The sequence below is a fragment of the Malania oleifera genome, chromosome 5 (genome assembly GCF_029873635.1).
Source record: "Malania oleifera isolate guangnan ecotype guangnan chromosome 5, ASM2987363v1, whole genome shotgun sequence".
Taxonomy (NCBI): Eukaryota; Viridiplantae; Streptophyta; class Magnoliopsida; order Santalales; family Ximeniaceae; genus Malania; species Malania oleifera.
Genome location: NC_080421.1, coordinates 5,034,082 through 5,053,602, shown reverse-complemented (window position 1 = coordinate 5,053,602; position 19,521 = coordinate 5,034,082). Strand labels below are relative to the sequence as shown.

Below are 19,521 nucleotides of genomic sequence, written 5' to 3'. Positions count from 1 at the left end.
CTAAATTTCAATTAATCATTTGAAACGGTTTAGTTTCAATTTATTGGAGGGATACATTGGATTAATTTTATGTCCAGCTCTACTCTAGTACGGAAGTCCATAGTTCTAAACCAGTGGGACACCTCTTTTGAATTTGTGTGAATTTAAAAAAAATATATATATATATATATAATTTTATATTATTGTTTTACCTTCAAATCATTCAAGATCCCCCACCCCAAATCTTCCTAAGATGGTCAATTTTCCATACTTCCCACGCCAGGTCTTAGTTGTTTTCCAAATATTCAATTAGCTCGCGTGTTTAGATATCACAATGTTCATTTGTCACTTAAACGGCTAGTGAGATTATGACCAAATAGCAAGGACAAAACAAGAAAGAAAAATTTTCATTCAAGAAAAGACAATACAAATAGTAAGGTTGTCATTAAGGAATCCAGTATTAAAAATCACAAGCATAAATTATTTTCATCTCTTTAATTTTCACCATTATTAAAAAAAAGACAGAAATAATGTCGAGTTTATCTCCAACTGCTTTTTGGCGACAAAATCAAACATCCTAATGAAAAAAAAACAGACGGACCCAAGCCACCAAATATTAATTAATTCTCCAGTTATGTGTCGAAGAATGGTACGAAGTACTCAGTCGCTGGCATCCCCACTTGTGACTGGCGGTTCGAAAGTAGGATCGGTTTTGGTCCCTCAGCAAACCCTCTAGCCAGCCTCAGCTTCCCCCTCCCGCCGACCACCGCCAGCTCCCGGATATTCTCCGTAATCGGATTCCGGGAGAACACGCTAAAGGAGCTGCCGTTAAACTTGCCGGTGGTGAACCCAAAGTCGGCGTACATCATCAGCGTGGGCGTGTCGCGGCCGGAGGACAGGTACGCGCCCTGGGCGTTTCCGATGACCTTGGAGGTGGCCTCCGGGCCTTCGGTGAGGATATCGTTGAAGGCGTACAGGTGACCGAACGGCGTCGGATTGGACTTGTCGCCGCCGCCGGTGGCGTTGGGGCGAGCTATCTCCACCGCGCTGGGGTTGGCGCCGTCGAGAGTGTCGTGGACGAAGAAGTGGAACTGAGTGATCTTTTCCTTCACGGGTTTGCGGTGACCGCCTCTCGAGTGGTATCCACATTGCACCGGCGAGATAATGCCGTCGCCGGAAAAACATAGCACCAAGAAAATATACACCACGACCATGCCTCTTCCTTCCATACTTTTTTTTTTTTTTCCTTCCTTGGGAATTAACACTATCTTGGTCACAAGAATTCATAATATGCACACATATATAGAAATTTTATTGTATAAAAAAGCAATAAAATGTAGAATTATCATTTAATGCAAAAATAAATAAAAATATAGATAAAACACTAATAACGTCTTTGAAGAATATTATATGGTTGAATTAATATTATAATAATAATTTGGAACTATCATACGGGATAATTAATGTTGTAATAATGAATTTAAATTTCCATAACCTATTTATACATAATGATAAAGGGTCCAGCAACTTTACAGGATTCGAAAAATTTAATGCCAGAGTCATAAGAAGCAATGATTTAAAAGAAAATTTGAACAAATTTAAAGCGAGTTTTGACTTTTATTTGGAATTTTTTAATTTTTTTTAAAAAAAAGTTAAGTGCAACGCATCTTAGTTTATATTTTAAACTTTTAAATTGGTAAATTCTAGCCTTTTTAAGAAATTTTTAAAAATAAATAAATTGTAAAAAGTGAAAATTGAATCCCTACAATTTTAGAAAATTAATAATGTTAGAATGCACAATATTTTTTCAACATTTACTTATGAATAATTTTTTTATTTGCATTTGCTTTTTTTTTTTTTTTAATATGTAATTCTAGCAAATTAAATAATGTAAGTAATCAAATGTAAGTTAGCAATGTAATAAGCTGGAAAGCCCAGCAGGGTTAGCTCAAATGGTAAGAACAATTTGTGATTTTAGTGATCCCAATGTCATGGATTCGATTTTCCCTGGAGAGTCTACGCTAGTGAATTACGAGAAGTACGTTAATGGGCGAATGACTTTTACCTTCCGAATTTGTACCGCACCATAGTATTCAAAGTGACGCAATGGTATTTGAAGTCTTCAGGTTATTTAAAAAACAAAAAAATTGGAAGCATGTATATTTTAAAATATTATCCGTTAACATATTATACATATTTCATTTTAAAATTATACATGAATGAGAAATCTAGTATTGGAGTTAATTGCAACATTAATAGCTTAATATTTGTTAGTGTATATAGTTTTTAAATTGTGTCAGCCATTTTAAAATTATGTTGAGGAGTGACGAAAACAATAAAATTAGTATTATATTCTCTTCTTGCTACATCGACTCAATTTATTTTAATTATTCTTGTTTCTAAAATTGTAAAGTTATGAATTTTATTAATATTAAACTTAGAATAAGATAGAAGATAACTATCTTGCGAATTACTTTATTATATATAGTAAGAAAGAAATTGTACAAAAGTTGGACTCTGATTCAATGATTGATGACTTTTGTATTAGAAAAGAAGTCACCAATACATTTATAGGATCATTATTGAGTTAAATTATTTGTTTATATTTGATATTTTTTTTGTATATTTCATGCTTATAGTGACATTTTTTTATTTTTTATTTTTACTATTATTGAGATGCATTTACTCACAATTCTAATTAATAATTTTTTAACTTCCTGTACATGTAGATAATTTAGTTGGCTCTCCCTAAATATAATTTATGGATCTGCCAATTCCATGCACATACAGACTATGAATTATAATTTATACATACTGATATACTCCAAATATATCACATACCATAAGTCAAGAGGAGACTAGAGCCCAACATTGATGAGAGCAGTTACCATCCAAGTCAATTGCTCGGCCAGAGCAAGTGGCGTCGGTGCCTTAATGACCAAAGTGATCTACGACGACCCCACGTGAAATCCGCTCCGCTCGACTTGTAGAGAATTATTCCTAGATTCTCGTGGTGTGTCTGATTGTTAATTTGGGCTAAAATTTATAAGAAATTGAGGTAAAAGTGAAAATTTAGCTTACCCCAGGAGATACTCCTACGCCGATCTTACAACCAATCCGCTCCAATAGAAATGATTGAGGTAGAAAATGGAGTCCAGTGGTCTATCAGACAAATATCAATTAAGAAATTTAAATGAGAGAGAGAGAGAGAGAGACACACACACACACACTCTAGGGCACAGCGTAGCTTCTTCAGGAAAACTTAATTTCCTTCTTAAAGGATTCAGATCCTTGAGGAAGGTATGTATATATATATATTTGGAATCGCCCAACTAATATTGTATAACCATTTTTGGGGTTATTGCATTCCACGGCCACCCAATGTTTTTGTTCAAAAACACCCCAGGCGACCGAATTGTGAGGTTCAACAAACCAAACAACTCACCGGGTGACCGAACCTCAATCGTTTGGAAAATCACCTTGGCTTCAACCAATTGGACTCAGCCTCAGGTACCCGAACCCAAAAGCTTACCTTTTCTCTTTGTCTCTGTTCGGGCGACCGAAACTCTCAGGTTGCCATATTTTAACTGCGGTAATTGGGGTGAAAACTTGTTTAAACATTTTTAAAATACCAAATAAGTCCCCAACGGCTATAATTTAAGGAGTATCTGTAAATATCCATGTATTTGCTTTGATTAGCAATAAGATTAGCAAATAGATTAGTAAAAAGTTCTCTCAAATTTTTACACTCCTATTTGCACATATTCCATAAGTTTTCAAGCAAAAATTGTTCATACTCTCTCAAGCTCTTATTTGCAAAAATCTTCTTGGAATAGAGAGTAACATTTTCTTGCTCTCCTTTCTTGCAAATTAATTGCAAGTTAAAAAGGAGATTGATTTGGTTTCATTGTGTGCTTCAAATCTTTGTTTGAAAAATCATCACTCTCAAATACTCAATATTTTAAAATCCTATTGAGAGTATTATCTTAAAGTTCTTCCCAATATTTTCAAGTGATACATATATTTCTCTTGGGAATAACTCTCCAGAGCTTGGGTGTCTTAGCACTTTCATTGCAAGACTCAAAGGCTTCATTTGGTGATTATTGAAGAAATATTGTGATGCTAACCTCTACAACTACCCATACTTCATTGTGAAAATATATTTGTGGTAGATATAATATTGTGACTTGATAAATATTTGGAGTGCATCTTATTTTGAATCAAGGAACTTATTCATGTGCATCTCTCACATTATCACACACTTCGATCATTTGATTGAGAGATATAATAGACATACTCACTTGAGCATTAATTCCTTATCATACTTGAGTGCATTAATCATACTTATTGCTAGAACATATTTACTTAGTTGAGAAGCATTTGAATTGTACACAAACTTTATATTCATTGTTTTATTCCAGACGCGACCTGAGGTGGTGTTAATCTAGACCGTAAGGATTGGTTGTAAAGATTGAGGTCAGCCCTGATAATTTGACCTCGTGCTGTAAATGATGTCACTCCACCCGGTAAGCGAGAATTAGCGAAATCCTCTTACCTGTGAGCTCGAGGCAGGGATATAGGTAGTATTAGTCAAACCCCAATATCATATCGTGTGTTCCTTTAATTTCTGCACGTCAATTTCCTTATATATATGCTTTTATTCATTGTCTTACTTTACAAACATGGTTTGAATGTTTAAGAAACACTGAGATTGGTTTCTTTGTTTAAATATTTGCTTAGTAGGTTTTCTGTTATATTGGGAAAAGTTTAGATAGACCCTATGCAATAACTCGAACCCAAAAATAAATAAATAAAAGGAAAAGAGGAAATAAGTAAAGAGAAAAGAAATTTAAAAAGGGGCATCAGTAAGGACTCATTGATGAACTTGTCCTCTTCGTCGACGAACATTCTTTTGGGTCTCGTCGGCGAGTACATGTGTCTTAACGACAAGTAATTACCGAGAGTAGGGAAAATTTAAGTTTTTAAACGACTCGTCGATGAATCCGATGTTCTCATCGACGAATGTCCTTCTTCGACTCATCGACGAACCTTTTAGACTCGTCAACAAACACCATATTATAAAGAGGCCCTGGATCCATTTCAGTGTGAAAATTCTCTCTCCTCTCGCTCTCTCTTTGTAGGGTTCAACCCTACCACATTCCCTCCTCAATTTTGGCTCGGATTTAGCCTGATTCGATGATCGAAAACCACTGCGAGGTTCCTGGGGCAATTCTCTTCAAGTTTGATGGAGCAGAAACTTGATTTGGAGTTCTTGGGTACCACTCCAAAATTAGGGTAAGTAGGATATTTTAATATTAAATAATTATTGCGAGTGCGTGGGCGTAAGAGATGTTAAATGATAAATATTCTGGGTTTGAACTGATTAAGTTAAGATTTTTGGAATACAGGGTCTCGTTTTCCGTTCGATTCAAGCAGAATTTTGAGGAACATGTACAGCTGTTCCCAAAATATACATGTATGGTTGTTCCTTAAAAATTCCCTCAACTAACCTAGGGCTATACATAAATACTCCAAAAACATACTCTCTACTGATAGGGCAATACTGAGGCCCTTCTATCTGCGAGCCTGGTCTACTTGCCTACCTAGATCACCTGAAAAATGTTAAAGTAATGGGATGAGCCAACGCTAAGTAAGAAAAAATATGCTATTGTTAATGTGTGGCAAATGAGTTACAATACTATGAAAATCCGTTACTATATAATCATGTATCACTAAAACTGTAAATTACAATACCAATAATATAACCATCGCCTTTCTCCTGTTGCTTAACATATCTGTACTTTATGTTTCTACTCAAAATACTTCTAATATATATATATATATATATATATATATATATATATATATATATATATACTATCTCTGTAAATCTGTATAAACGTAGTAATAACTAAAAACTTCCTTGTGGATAACTGTGTGTCATGATTTAACCCCTTATGACAGGGTTGTGTGGCCCGTAGGTGGGATCTACTCTGGCTGGCCAACCAGGAATAAATCACTATACTCCATTAATTTGATCAACCCTCCTCAACCCATATCTGATGGGGAGTCTGTCCACTCATGGGCTCTATGCGATCGACTGTTTTACCACGTATTATCTAAATAGGTGGTTGCACTCTATATACTATATGTAGCTATGGTATCGTGCTCTATAAACTGTATGGTCTAACATGGTCTGATACTATATAATATATCTTTATATTCAACTATCTGTTTTATCATGATTCTGTAATAACTGTAAAAATCATGACGCTGTAGAAACCGTATCTATATCAACTGTGTTTCTGTAATTAACTGTAAATTTGTATGTCATGGTACTGTAAAACTGTATAATCATGGTATTTCTGTAATTTCTATAAAATATATTCTCCGTCTGTATATTCTGTAAAACATATCTCTAAAAAATACTGTAAATCATGTTTCTGTATTATATCCATATTATCAAGCCACACAGTAATTTTTAAATATTATATATAATGGATAAACTATAAAGCTGCATTAATCCTACTGTGAATAATAATCCGGTATATATATATATATATATATATATATAAATCGTACTAAAATTGCCTAGAATAGTATATTTCCCTTACCTAACTATTAAAAGCCCTTATCGTATACCGGTCTTACCCCCTTAGGGCTCTCCACTCAACACCCTGAAAACAATATTCGACAGAATATGATATCAATATTTCTTTGCCTACATCATTTCCTACAACTGACAGAAGGCCAAAAATTGACTGAAAGGCCTTACCTTGATTCTGGGAAGAAATTCGACTTGATCCCACTAACGATCCGCCCCAGCAGACTTGAAGAGAATTCCTCCAAGAGCGTCATGGTGGCCTCAGATCGTCAATCTGATAAACGACGGGGCCGAAATCGAAGTAAGAAGAGAGAGAGGCCGTAGGAGAGAAGAGAGAGAGAGAGAGAGAGAGAGAGAGAGAGAGAGAGAGAGAGAGAGAGAGTCTGCGTTGAAATTCTACATAAAAATTGAGTTTAAGCACTATTTATACTGCAGGATTCGTCGATGAGTCACGTCACCTCGTCGACAAGTCATGTAGAAAGTTCGTCGACGAACCTGCATCCTTGTCGACGAATTTTAGACTTCTCAAAAATCTTCTCTCGGTATCTACTCGTTGATGGGTGGAGAGGGACAGTCAGTTACTGGTTGTAACTAAAACTTAGTGAGAATCAATACCAAACAACAAACATATTCTAATTATGTCAAAACTGAATTACAAAGGAATCAAAACGCTTGCTCACTAGCTATTACTCTCTCAACACACCACATTATATTGCATACACACACAACTATTTATAGTAGATACAAAAACATATAATCAACAACTGTGAGAGTAAATTTTCAATGGAGGTGGGCTGGTAGGTGGAGTAGGTTGCCCACCGATTCCAAAAAAATCAACAGTGGTGGGCTTCCGGCCATCTCCAATCAATTTTACTATTTCAACATCCCCCCTTAAACTTGACTCTTTGTCATTCCGAGCATTGTCTTGAGTCTCGCAAAAATATCATTCCTGAGTGGCTTCGTGAAAATGTCAACAATCTGATCATACGTTCTGCAAGATATCAATTCCACTTCTTTATTCTTGACATAGTCCCGGATAAAATGATACCGAGTATCAATATGTTTGCTTTTTTCATGGTAAACTGGATTTTTTGCAAGTGCAATCGCTGATCGGTTGTCGATGTAGACTTCTATAGGGTTATCTTGAGGAAATCCCAGATACTTCAGTACATTCCTAATCCATATACCATGACAAACAGCTGAGCTGGCAGCAACATACTCAGCTTCACATGATGATAGTGTTACGATGGGTTGCTTTTTTGAAGACCATGTAAACGTTGTATCTCCCATGAAAAATGTGAATCCCGTCGTGCTTTTTCTTTCATCAAGATCTCTTCCCCAATCGCTATATGAATAGCCGATAAGTTTGCAATCACCTCTTGCTGAATAGAACATACCATCAGTGATGGTACCCTTGACATATCGAAGTATCCTTTTCGCTGTATTCAAGTGGGACTAGTTAGGAGTCTCCATGTACCTGCTGACAAGTCCAACTCCATAGAGTATGTCTGGTCTGCACATCAAATACCTCAAGCTTCCAACCAAACTAATGAAGTACGTGTGGTCAACAACTTCTTGCTCATTCTTTCTCAACTCCAATCCCATTTCAATCGGAGTTGTCATAGGGTTGCATTTGTCCATCCCAAACTTCTTCAGTACTTCTTTTGCATAGTGGCTCTGGGAGATAAAGATTCCCTTCTCGCTTTGCACGACTTCTATGCCAACGAAATGAGCCATCTGGTCAATATCCGTCATTTCGAATTCTTTGACCATGCTCCTCTTGAAAGTGGTAAACATCTTTGGATTCTTGCTGGTGAAGATCAGATCATCAACATATAGGCAAGCTATCAGCATGCTTCCATCTGTCTCCATATTTATATATAGTGCATGCTCATAGGGACACTTCTCAATTCCATTCTTTTGGAAGTAGTCATCAATCCTCATGTTCCAAGCTGGTGTCTGCTTCAAGCCATAGAGTGCTTTCTTCAACTTGTACACTTTATCTTCTTTTCCCTTATTCACATATTCAGGTGGTTGGTCGATATAGATCTCTTATACCAGAAAACAGTTCAAAAATGTTAATTTCACTTCTAGCTGGTAAATCTTCCATCCATTTTGTGTTGATAATGAAATTAGTAATTTGATGGTTTCAAGTCTGGTAATCGGGGCAAAGATTTCTCCATAATCAATCCCTTCTTTTTTCTTGTAGTTTTTGGCGACAAGTCTTGCTTTGTATCTCTGAACTTCTCCTAGAGCGTTCTTCTTGATCTTGTAGACCCATTTCACACCAATAGTTTTGTGGCCCTTTGGGAGATTTGTCAACTCCCAAGTTTTGTTCTTCTCGATGGATTGAATCTCCTCATCCATCGCTTTTCTCCATTTGTCTTCTTCGTTAGCTTCCTCAAAGCTAACCGGATCGCTGGTCAACAACAGACAGTATAGAGTAATATACTCTTCTATTGGTTTTGTAGTTTCATACAGATCAGCTAGATTTCGAGCTCCCCTAAGTCTCATGTCTGAGATTTCACGCTCTTTAAATGAAGACTCTTTGTAGGACACCGATTTAACAAATAGACTTCACATAACACTGCTTCTGCCCAAAAAATCTTGGGTATATTCTTATCCTTTAACATGCTTCTGGGCATATTAAGGATTGTATGGTTCTTCCTTTCGGCTACACCATTCAACTGGGGAGTGTAGGTCGGTGTGAAGTGTGTTTGAATCCCTTGTTGCCTAAGGAATTCCAAGAAAGCTTCGTTTATGTATTCTCCTCCTTGGTCTGACCAGAGTGACTTGATGCGGTAGCCACTCTGTTTCTCCACAAGAGCTTTGAATTCTTTGAACTTATCGAACACCTCTGACTTCCTTTTCAAGAAGTAGACACAGGTCTTCTTGCTGTAGTCATCGATGAATGTTAGGAAGTATCGATTCTATCCATTTGAAAAATGGTCTTAGTGGACCACACACGTCCGTGTGTATTAGCTGGAGCGGCATGGTTGATCTCCAGTCGGCTTGCTTTCCAAAACTGTTTCTGTGTTGCTTGCTGAGAATACAACTTTCACATATTACATTTGGATGATGGATGTTGGGTAAGCCTTTCACCATATTCTTGCTTCCCAATTGTTTCAAACTTTCAAAATTTAGATGCCCATATCTTAGATGTCATAGCCAGTCGTTGTCACTAATGATAGCGCTCAAACACCTTGGCATATCATGTTGGATGGTGAGCGAAAACATTCGATTCTTTTCCATTTGAACTCGAGTAAAAAGCTTTCCTCGAGCGTGTATAATCACCATCTGTTTATCACTAAGGCTAATTCGGTAGCCTTTCTCCACGACCTATCCAAGACTAAGTATATTAGTCTTCATGGCTGGCACATAGTAGACGTTGGAAATGTCAGCATGATCTCCGAACTTCTTTTGATCAAAACATCTCCTCTCCCTCGGACTAGGATTTTAGAGTTATTGCCAAAAGAGATCTCCCCCTTAACTTTCTCATCAAGTTCAAAGAAAAGGTTCTTCTTCCAGTCATATGGTTGCTGGCTCCAGAATCAAGGTACCAAACACTTTGGTCTTGGGGAGTTGAATTGTGTGCCATCAGTATCAACGACTCTCCATCTGTATGTTCAGTTTCAACAATGTTAGCTTCCTCACTAACCTTTTCTTGTTGTCGTCCCCAACACTCATTGTTATAGTGTCCACACTTATGACAGTTGTAGCATTGAATGTTTCTTTTGTCTACATTCGAGCGGCTATTGTATCCTCCTCTTCTTCCTTGTTCTCTGCCTTGTGGGACATAGTTCTGTTGATTTCATCCTCCTCTAGTGGGACCTCTTTCGCCTCTGCCACCTCCTCTAGAGTTAAAGTTTCCAAAATTTCTTCCATGAGATCCTCTGTCTCATCCTCTTCCTTGCTGTGACGTCTACCCCTTTATCGTATCTATCTGTAGTGAGGGATAACTTCGTTTGGAGGGCTTGCTCCAGTGCTTTATCGTCACTTCTTCTGTTGTCTTTCTGCTTATGGGCTTGGAATGATCCCACAAGTTCTTCTACAAACATTGTTTCCAAATCTTTTGTTCCTTGGTCACAGCTATATAATCATATTTTGGATCTAGAGATTGCAAAATTTTCTCACAAATTCTCTCATCATTGAGATTCTCTCCATTTCTTCTCAATTGATTTGATACTACCATAACTTGTGTATAGTAGTCAGTAATAGATTCAGTAGATTTCATTTTTAGAGATTCGAACTCACCTCACAATATTTGAAGACGAATCTTCTTCACTTTATCTGCACCTTTGTGTGTTCGATGGAGAGAATCACAAACTTATTTGGATGTCTTGGTGGAGGCGATGATTTCGAACGTGGCCTTATCAAGGCCTTGGTAGATTATGGATTTCGCCTTACAAGCCTTCTTTCGATCAGCTCGCAGGATCGTTCTTCGAGCATCGGACATAGCTACTTCGGCTTCTTTTGATGGGCTTTCTTTGTACCCATCTTCAACGATGTCCATGACATCCTGAGCACCTAGTAGGGCTCTCATTTGAATAGACCAATTGTCATATTCTCCCGGGTCAATTTTGGAATGACCGCTTGGGCAGCACCATTCGCCATTTAATTTAATATATAAAAATAGAGAAATGGGGGGTTGATTTTGGAAAATTTGATGCCACCAACATGTTCAGAAGGTCGAAAAACCTTAGGAACCGGATTTGGGTTGCAAAGAATCGGTCTAAAAGTCACTGAACCAGTTACAGGAACTTACGGGTGGTTTTTAAACTGGACGGTTCAACTTGATAGCCATGAACAGCGTTAGAGCTTACCGTTATTCCACGTGGCAGCGTTTGCGCATGCCGCATGTCGGTGGTTGGGACGCAGGTCGGGGTCTCGGGTACGGATCTGGGTTGCAAAGCCGGGTTGCTAATTGCTGGTCGGGTCGGATCTCGCCAAGCGGCGAGGAAGACACGTGCGGCGCACGTGGGCGCATATCACTGGCAGCTAGATTCTTTGTCAGTGCGTGCGACGTGTGGGAAAGGCGCTGCAAACGTCTGAGGCGCGTGTGAGTGCATTCGGAGCCTCCCGAAGTCCGTTTGAGATGTGGTTTCCACCGTTGGAATCGTCTTAAGTTGAATTTCACATTGGTAGGCTCAATTTTGGATTTTGAGCAGCTTCAAATCTGAGAGAAAAAATGATTTTTTCTTTGTTCGTCTCTGTTTAACAGATTTCAGCATTCCTGAATGTTCTGATGGTGGAGAGGGACATTCAGTTACCGGTTGTAACTAAAACTCAGTGAGAATCAATACCAAACAACAAACACATTCAATTTATTTCAAAACTAAATTACAGAGGAATCAAAACACTCGCTCACTGGCTATTACTCTCTCAACACACCACATTACATTGCACACACACATAACTATTTATAGCAGACACAAAAACAAATAATCAACAATTGTGGGAGTAAATTTTCAATGGAGGTGGGTTGGCAGGTGGAGTAGGTTGCCCATCAATTCTAGAAAAATCAACAGCGGTGGGTTGCCGGGCATCTCGAGTCAAGTTTACTATTTCAACACTCGTCGACGAGATCCTGAAGAACTCTCGTCGATAAAACCCTTATGTTCGCCGACGAGGTTTGGGAAATTTTTTTAGAATTATCACCTCCAAAATGCACACATTCGTCGACGAAGTTGATTACCTAATTCTGTTATTGTTTCTATTTTTTTTTCTCTTTATGATTTAAATATCATTATTTTTCGGATAGTTATAAATTATTTTTAAGTATAGGAACCGTATAATTATAGTATGATTTTCTAGATGGTTTAAACAATTGAGGACTCCAAATTTTAAAACATTTTCAAAAGTTATATTTTATTCAAATGGGCACCTTTCCCTGTAGGGACGTAGCCACATATTACATTTTATTTAAATCTACATAACCGAAATATAAACTCGAAAAAGCTAAAGAATTTTTCAAATATTAATTCTCCCTTCTGGCTAGTGAAAGACAGTGACGAAGTATTCAAGAATGGCGTCCCCATTAGTGATGTTCAGGTAACTCGTCCTGACCTTCGCAAACCCTCTGGCCATCCTCAACTTCCCCCTTCCGCCGACCACTGCCTCCTCCCGGAAGTTCGGCTCCGTAATCGGATTCCGGGAAAACACGCCGATGGAGCTGCCGTTAAACTTGCCGGTGGTGAACCCAAAGTCGACGTACATGACAAGCGAGGGCGTCTCGCGGCCGGAAGAGAGGTACATGCCTTGGGCGTTTCCCACGACCTTGGAGGTGGCCTCGGGGCCGTCAGTGAGGAGATCGTTAATCGCGTACACGTGGCCGAACGGCGTCGGGTTGGACTCGTCGCCACCAACGGCGGCGGTAGCGGGGCTGGCCACCTCCACCGCGCTGGGGTTAGCGCCGGAGAGAATGTCATGGAGGAAGAAGTGGAGGTGAGTGATCTTTTCCGTCATGGGTTTGCGGTGAGCACGACTTGAGTAGTATCTAGATTGCACCGGCGAGATAATGCCGTCGCCGGAAAAACACAGCACCAACAAAATGTAAATAAAAAGCATACCTCTTACTTCCATTTTTTCCCCCTCTGGTAATGAATGGTTCTTAAATTTCTAACCTTTGCAAACATATATAGAATTAGCTACGTGTGATTATGAATTCATTTAATGAAAGAGCTTTACATTACGTTATTGGTTCTCTAACAAAAAGTAAATTTATCATTTAATACATTACAAATAAAGTATATTTCCATAAAAAGTAATATGAAAAAGTTAATGTTGTAATTAATAATAATTGAAAATCATTATGCAGGAGCATTAAAGTAGTGATAATAACTTGAAATTTTTATTTTAATTGCATTAATATAGAAGGTTCCATGCAGGGATATAGAGCTGCTGATGTCAGCATGACTGAAACCTAACATCATGTAAATATTTATTTACAAAGAACTTTTAAAAAGTAATTTATTAAAAAAGAGTCAATTGAGATTGGTGTAAAAATTGTTTGATCTTGTTTTGAAAAATGAACTATTAAAAATAAAAAGTTGATGTAAGTATATAAAAGTATTTAAAATTGATATATCCCAAAAATATCTTCATTAAGGAGAAATACTAAAATGTCTTTTATAAATACATCAGAAGACTAAATCACCCACATTGATAGAGGCAATTACAAAACCACCCAAGTCAATTTATGGCCAGAATGATTCACGTTAGCACCGTAATGTCCATAAAGACTAGTGTGATTCACGCTAACATTATAATACGCTCATAAATGTCATATCACCACAGGATCAAACTCCACCACTATAAAAGGGGACACGAGAAAGAGGTAAGGACATCTCATTCAAACCTATTCTTTACTATTGCTATAAACCTTTCAACAAAATCCCTTACTTAGACATCATAGCGATCCCCCAGAGTACATCCCGAGTCCTCCGAGTCATTCATATTCTCTTTTTTTGAGGTGGTCATGATCGAGAAACGTCTCAAAGATCATTCAAATTTATTCTGCAACAGTTGGCGCCGCTTATGGGAACTTCTTGAGAGGTTTTTTTTTTTTTTTTTTTTTCTGATATGTGAATCATGACCACATCAAATAATTCAAAGTTAGAGCCTGTCATGGGTGATCAATCACCCCATTTCTTACACTCTGCATCAGGCGACCATTCTAGTGTGATGAGAGGTGAGTTCCTTGCTTTTCAGAAAAGGATAGAAGACGTGGTGGCTTCCCAGAAAAAGATGGAGGACATGTTCAATATGATCATACCACAAAAGGATCATAAGGAACTTGTTCCCACCCTAAGCAAATAGATCCTGAGTTAAATTGGAAGACTGCAGACCCACAAGAAAAAGATGAAAAAGCAAACCCCGCAAAAAAAGGTGGAGGACACAAATAGCGTGGGAATCAACGAACGATCAAATGAAATAGAGGAAAGATTCAAAAGAATTGATCAGTTGGAGAAGATGATGAAGGAGGCTCGCAGCAACCTGTTCTTCGGGGAGTCCTTGATGAATTCTTCAGACCCACCCTTCATTAGAAAGGTAATGAATGTTTCCTTACCTAGTAAATTCAAAATGTATAGTTTTGAAAGCTACGAAGGCTCATTTGATTTTTTCGACCACCTAGATACCTTTAAAGTACAAATGCAATTGTAAGGTGTAGCAGATGCTATCATATGTCAGGCATTTGTAGCTACTCTAAAAGGGAATGTTGTGTGGTATCAAACCCCGAAGCCTGGCTCTATCGGTTCCTTTTCCATAATAGAGCAGGAGTTCATAATATAGTTCATCATCAGTCGTAGAATAGCCAAAACCTTGGCTCATTTGATAAGTCTAGTCCAAGGAGAAAGAGAAACATTCAAGTAGTTCATGCACCGTTTCGTCACTACAACCCTGGAGATTCGAAACTTGGATCACGGGATAGCAGTGGGGGCCCTAACAATTGTTCTCTAGCCAAGAGACTTCTTGTACTCACTAGGGAAGAAACCTCTAGCAGATAATGGAGAACTGATGGCACAAGCTCAGAAATATATCAACATGGAGGAGGTGATGGACATAAAGAGAAGCCGAACTAACTTGAAAAGGAAGGGCTCGAGAGATATGGAGGAGACCACCAAAGCAAGAAAGAAGTAAGAGAATAGCAAGCTGAAAGGTAATTCCAAGGAGTGAGGACATATAGCTAAGTTTCAATCCTACACTCCCTTAAATGTCTCACAAGCCAACGTTCTAATGCACATTAAAGAAAGAGGGTATGTTTCGTGGCCCAAGCCTATGTGCATACCATCGCATAAGCGAAACATGTCCAAATTCTGTTAGTTTCACAGAGATCACGGGCTTGACACAAAAGAATGCATGAACTTAAAAAAACGAAATCTAGGCTATTATAAAGAGAGGATATCTATCAGGGTTTGTGAAAAGAGGAGACCACCGAGCAGAAGCTTATGAGCATAAGAAGCCAGTGGTAGAGCAGATTGTAGAAGAGATTGATGTGATCTTTGGGGGACCAACCAGCGAAGGAGGATGTGCCCGGAAAAGGTATGCAAAACAAGTGCTCCTAACGGAAGAAAAATGACATAATCACAAAAAACAAAAGTAGGATGATACTATCACTGTAACGCCCTGAACCCGAAACGGGGCCCTGAGTGTTATGTGGTCCATTTGCATATTGCTGATACCTGCATTAACATGCACGTAGCGGAAAATAACTAAACATCCTTAAATTATATTATCATAGTGCTAATTTATACAAACGAAAAGGGCCTCCACTCGGTCATATTACATACCCAAGAAATTAAAACATAAACATAAACATAACTATTCCAATATCTTACAGATACTCACACTATACTAAGTTATCCCGAAAACCCTGCCCTAAAGCTCACTAAGTTCGACCACCAGAAGGTCCTTATAAAAATTAATTTATATGCTGAGGTGAGACACCTCTCAGTAAGATAGAATAAATTATTATCAGTGTGTGGTAAATGAGTTTTAGTATAGTCAAAATATAACAGTTTAATTATTCACTAATAACTGAACAAACACTTGTAAATAGTTTTCGCACATACATCATCATCCATAACACAGAAATTCGCATACACATATATCACACGTATTACTGCAGTACATCCACCATCATATATCACACCACAACATATCCACAATCACGATGCATTGAATTCGCATACACTATTATTTATAGTGATAGTTTCCCGAGGATTGGGGTGTTTACACGCCCATACATGTAATTCCCCTTTGCTCTAATACCTTATGTAACTTTACCCATTTAACTTGGGTGCAACTACAACTAATACCCATTAGGGCACTCGCCTTATTCAGTAAGTCCTCGGGCGGAGAGTTTACCTCACTTCAATCATACATAATGCCACAGTATAAAATTACATTTAATACCTTGCTATAATTAACTTTCATTTGCCAACTAGAACCCACGCACATTCAATATCAACGATATGATAGAATCTGCATACATGTCTACCACATCACATCACAATTACCATACATTCAATTCACATTCATGCACACACATCCATAATTGAAATGCACATCTCTACATTACACCTTTACTTTCTGGCCTCCTCGTTGCGTACTGAGCATCCCTCCCCATCATTCTCAGTACGTGGCCCACACACAGACTTTTACTATGTACTTTTCGGTACGGGGCCCACACAGGGACTTTCACATCATACAACTGCGCACTGAGCGTCCCTCCCCATCATTCTCAGAACGTGACCCACACAAGAACTTTCATATCACACAGAGCTTTCACAAATAAAACTCATATGCACATATATGTTCATAACCCACAACAATTACAATCAGCTTAATTATAAAATGTTATTCTCATGCCACACGATTTAAACATTAAACCATAATTTACTAAACTGAGATGGTCAACCCTACTCACTTTTATCCTTTACCAAAACATGTTTAACAACTCAAACTAATAATTTCAATCAGCCAAATCTCTCAGAAAATCTATTACTTTAACCCTATAGCCTTATACCCAAATTTAATCCGTTAATTTTGGAAATAATTATTATTATAAAATCCCTAGGCTTACAACACTAGTTTAATCAATTCATGATAATAAGAACACTCCAAAATCCAATTTCCATAAATCTGAATACAAATTTGGATTTGAGGTAACATAAATTTATATTGAATTTATCCAACATCACCCAAATCCAAGTAGAACGCCCAAAATCCATGCTCCTAAGGATTTTTTTTATTAATTAGAGGTCTAAGTCAGACCTACTTGGATTACGCAGTGAGCGGCAGTCTATCTTCCATCCTATCTTACTTTCCTAGAGACATTAACCCTATCTTTGGTAGATTGAATTTTAGACCTTAAATTTGAATTTGTATGGATTTCAATAAAATGATACGCAAAATTATACTAAATAATATTTTCATACAAAATCAATTTCGAGACTTAAATCTACACTTCCAAACACAATTTAAAATTTTTTAAATTTAGTGAGGAAGAGAAAAAAAAAAAAAACACACACACACACACACACACACACACACTCACACACATAATATATATGGCTTAAATTTAAATAACAACACACTATTTAATTATTTTTATTATGTATATAATTAGAGAGAATGCAACATATAATTCATATTTTGTCCCCATTTTTATTAATTTGGTGATTTTTTGCTTATTACTTGTACAAACTGTAACGACCTAAAAAAAAAAAAACTTAGTGGTTAAGCTTTCTAGAGAAAACAAAGAGTAGAAGGAAAATAAATAAATAAATAGAAAGAAAAATAGAAGTTTCACGCGTAGTAAGAAAAAAAGAGAAAGAAAAATTAAATATATTCTTTCACGCTCTCCATTCCTTTTCTTTTTATGATTTTACGACCGATTCTCGTTCAATTGAAAATCCGAGAATATCATCGAACTTCATTCTCCGCCACCGACATATCTACCGAAATGGATTTGTCGTAGGAGTAACGTATGCATATCTCTTGGGGTAAGCCAAATTCTCATTTTTATCTCAATTTTTCCTAAATTTTAAGTCAAATGGACGATTAGACACGACCATAAGAATCTAGGGATGATTCTCTACAAGTCTAGCGGAGCGAATTTCTCGTAGGGTTTGTTGTAGGAATAGCTCCAAAATTAGGATAAATATGTTATTTAGAAATTAATTAATATTTAATTATTGTAAATTAGGAAATGTTAAAATAATATTTTATTGGGATTGATATAATTGAATCAGGGTTGGGGTGAGCGCCGTGGGTATAAATTTGGGAGTCCTGCAGGCGTGGTTCAGGGAATCAGGTAAGGGGGAATAAAATTATATCAGTATTTTATTAAAGTGAACCATATATTTACGAGTGTATGAAATTTATTATTTATTTATATGATTTTTGGAATAGCCTGATTATTGGAAAAATGATGATTTTGGTTTAAGGTTATATTTGGGGATAATTGCTTATGATATTAAAACCGTGTGGCATGAGAACAATTTCTTTTTAATAAATTGAATATGAATTTTTGTGACCTTTGGGTTTGCATGTGGGGGTTCTTGAAATGATTATGGCATGATGAATGAGTTGTTATGTTTGACTCCTGTGTGGAAATGTATTGATCTGTTGGGATACTATGTGGAAATGTATTGATTTGTTGGATTACTGTGTGGGAAATGTATTGATCTGTTGGATTCCTATGTGAAAATGCATTGATGCGTCTGTGTGAACTAACTGGTGTGGTTATTCGTATGTATCTCAATATAACGTTGACTTGAGGAGATTGTTATAATACCTAAATGTAAATCATGATATGACGTTGGCAGGTTGACGAGCTTGTCATATTGTCATTTATATGGGGTAGGACATTGGCAGGTTGAGGAACTTGTTCTACTGATGTATGACGGGTAGGTCATGGGGATTGGATACTGGTGAATAATGGCGCTTGTGTGGGTCATGTTATATACTCTGTGTGGGTAGTGATGCCTGTGTGGGCCACGTTATATCCTGTGTGAATAATAGCGCCTGTGTAGGCCATGTTATATACCCTGTGTGGGTAGTGGTGCCCGTGTGGGTAGTGGTGCTTGTGTGGCCTACGTTATATCCTGTGTGGATAATGGTGCATGTGTGGGCCATGTTATATACCCTGTGTGGGTAGTGGTGCCTGTGTGGGCCACATTATATCCTGTGTGGATAATGGAGCCTGTGTGGACCATGTTATGCACCCTGTGTGGTTAGTGGTACCTGTGTGGGCCACGTGTAGATAAGAAGTACGTAGGTGCCTGTGTGGGCCACGTACTAACATGTACGTAATTGCTCTGTGTGTGCCACGTACTAAGGACATTGGAAGATGAAGTATGAGATGCATGATTCCTGTGTGGATGTGTCATGCACATGTGAATTTAATTATAGCATAAAAATAATGGTAGCAT

General features: G+C 37.5%; 2 protein-coding genes across 2 annotated transcripts; both read right to left on the bottom strand.

Moving 5' to 3' along the window:
- Positions 1-389: 389 nt before the first annotated feature.
- On the bottom strand, positions 390-1,250 carry LOC131156724 (dirigent protein 4-like). Its single transcript, XM_058110616.1, has one exon. It carries the CDS (start codon positions 1,206-1,208, stop codon positions 612-614), a length of 597 nt encoding a protein of 198 aa, XP_057966599.1. The 5' UTR covers positions 1,209-1,250; the 3' UTR covers positions 390-611.
- An 11,174-nt stretch (positions 1,251-12,424) lies between these two features.
- LOC131156723 (dirigent protein 4-like) lies at positions 12,425-13,187 on the bottom strand. The gene has a single exon (XM_058110615.1). The coding sequence runs from the start codon at positions 13,163-13,165 to the stop codon at positions 12,578-12,580; it is 588 nt and encodes a 195-aa protein (XP_057966598.1). The 5' UTR covers positions 13,166-13,187; the 3' UTR covers positions 12,425-12,577.
- Positions 13,188-19,521: the final 6,334 nt, after the last annotated feature.

Bases quoted from the DNA above. Each gene is read 5' to 3' on its own strand.
- LOC131156724 (XM_058110616.1), bottom strand. From the start codon at position 1,208: ATGGAAGGAAGAGGCATGGTCGTGGTGTATATTTTCTTGGTGCTATGT.
- LOC131156723 (XM_058110615.1), bottom strand. From the start codon at position 13,165: ATGGAAGTAAGAGGTATGCTTTTTATTTACATTTTGTTGGTGCTGTGT.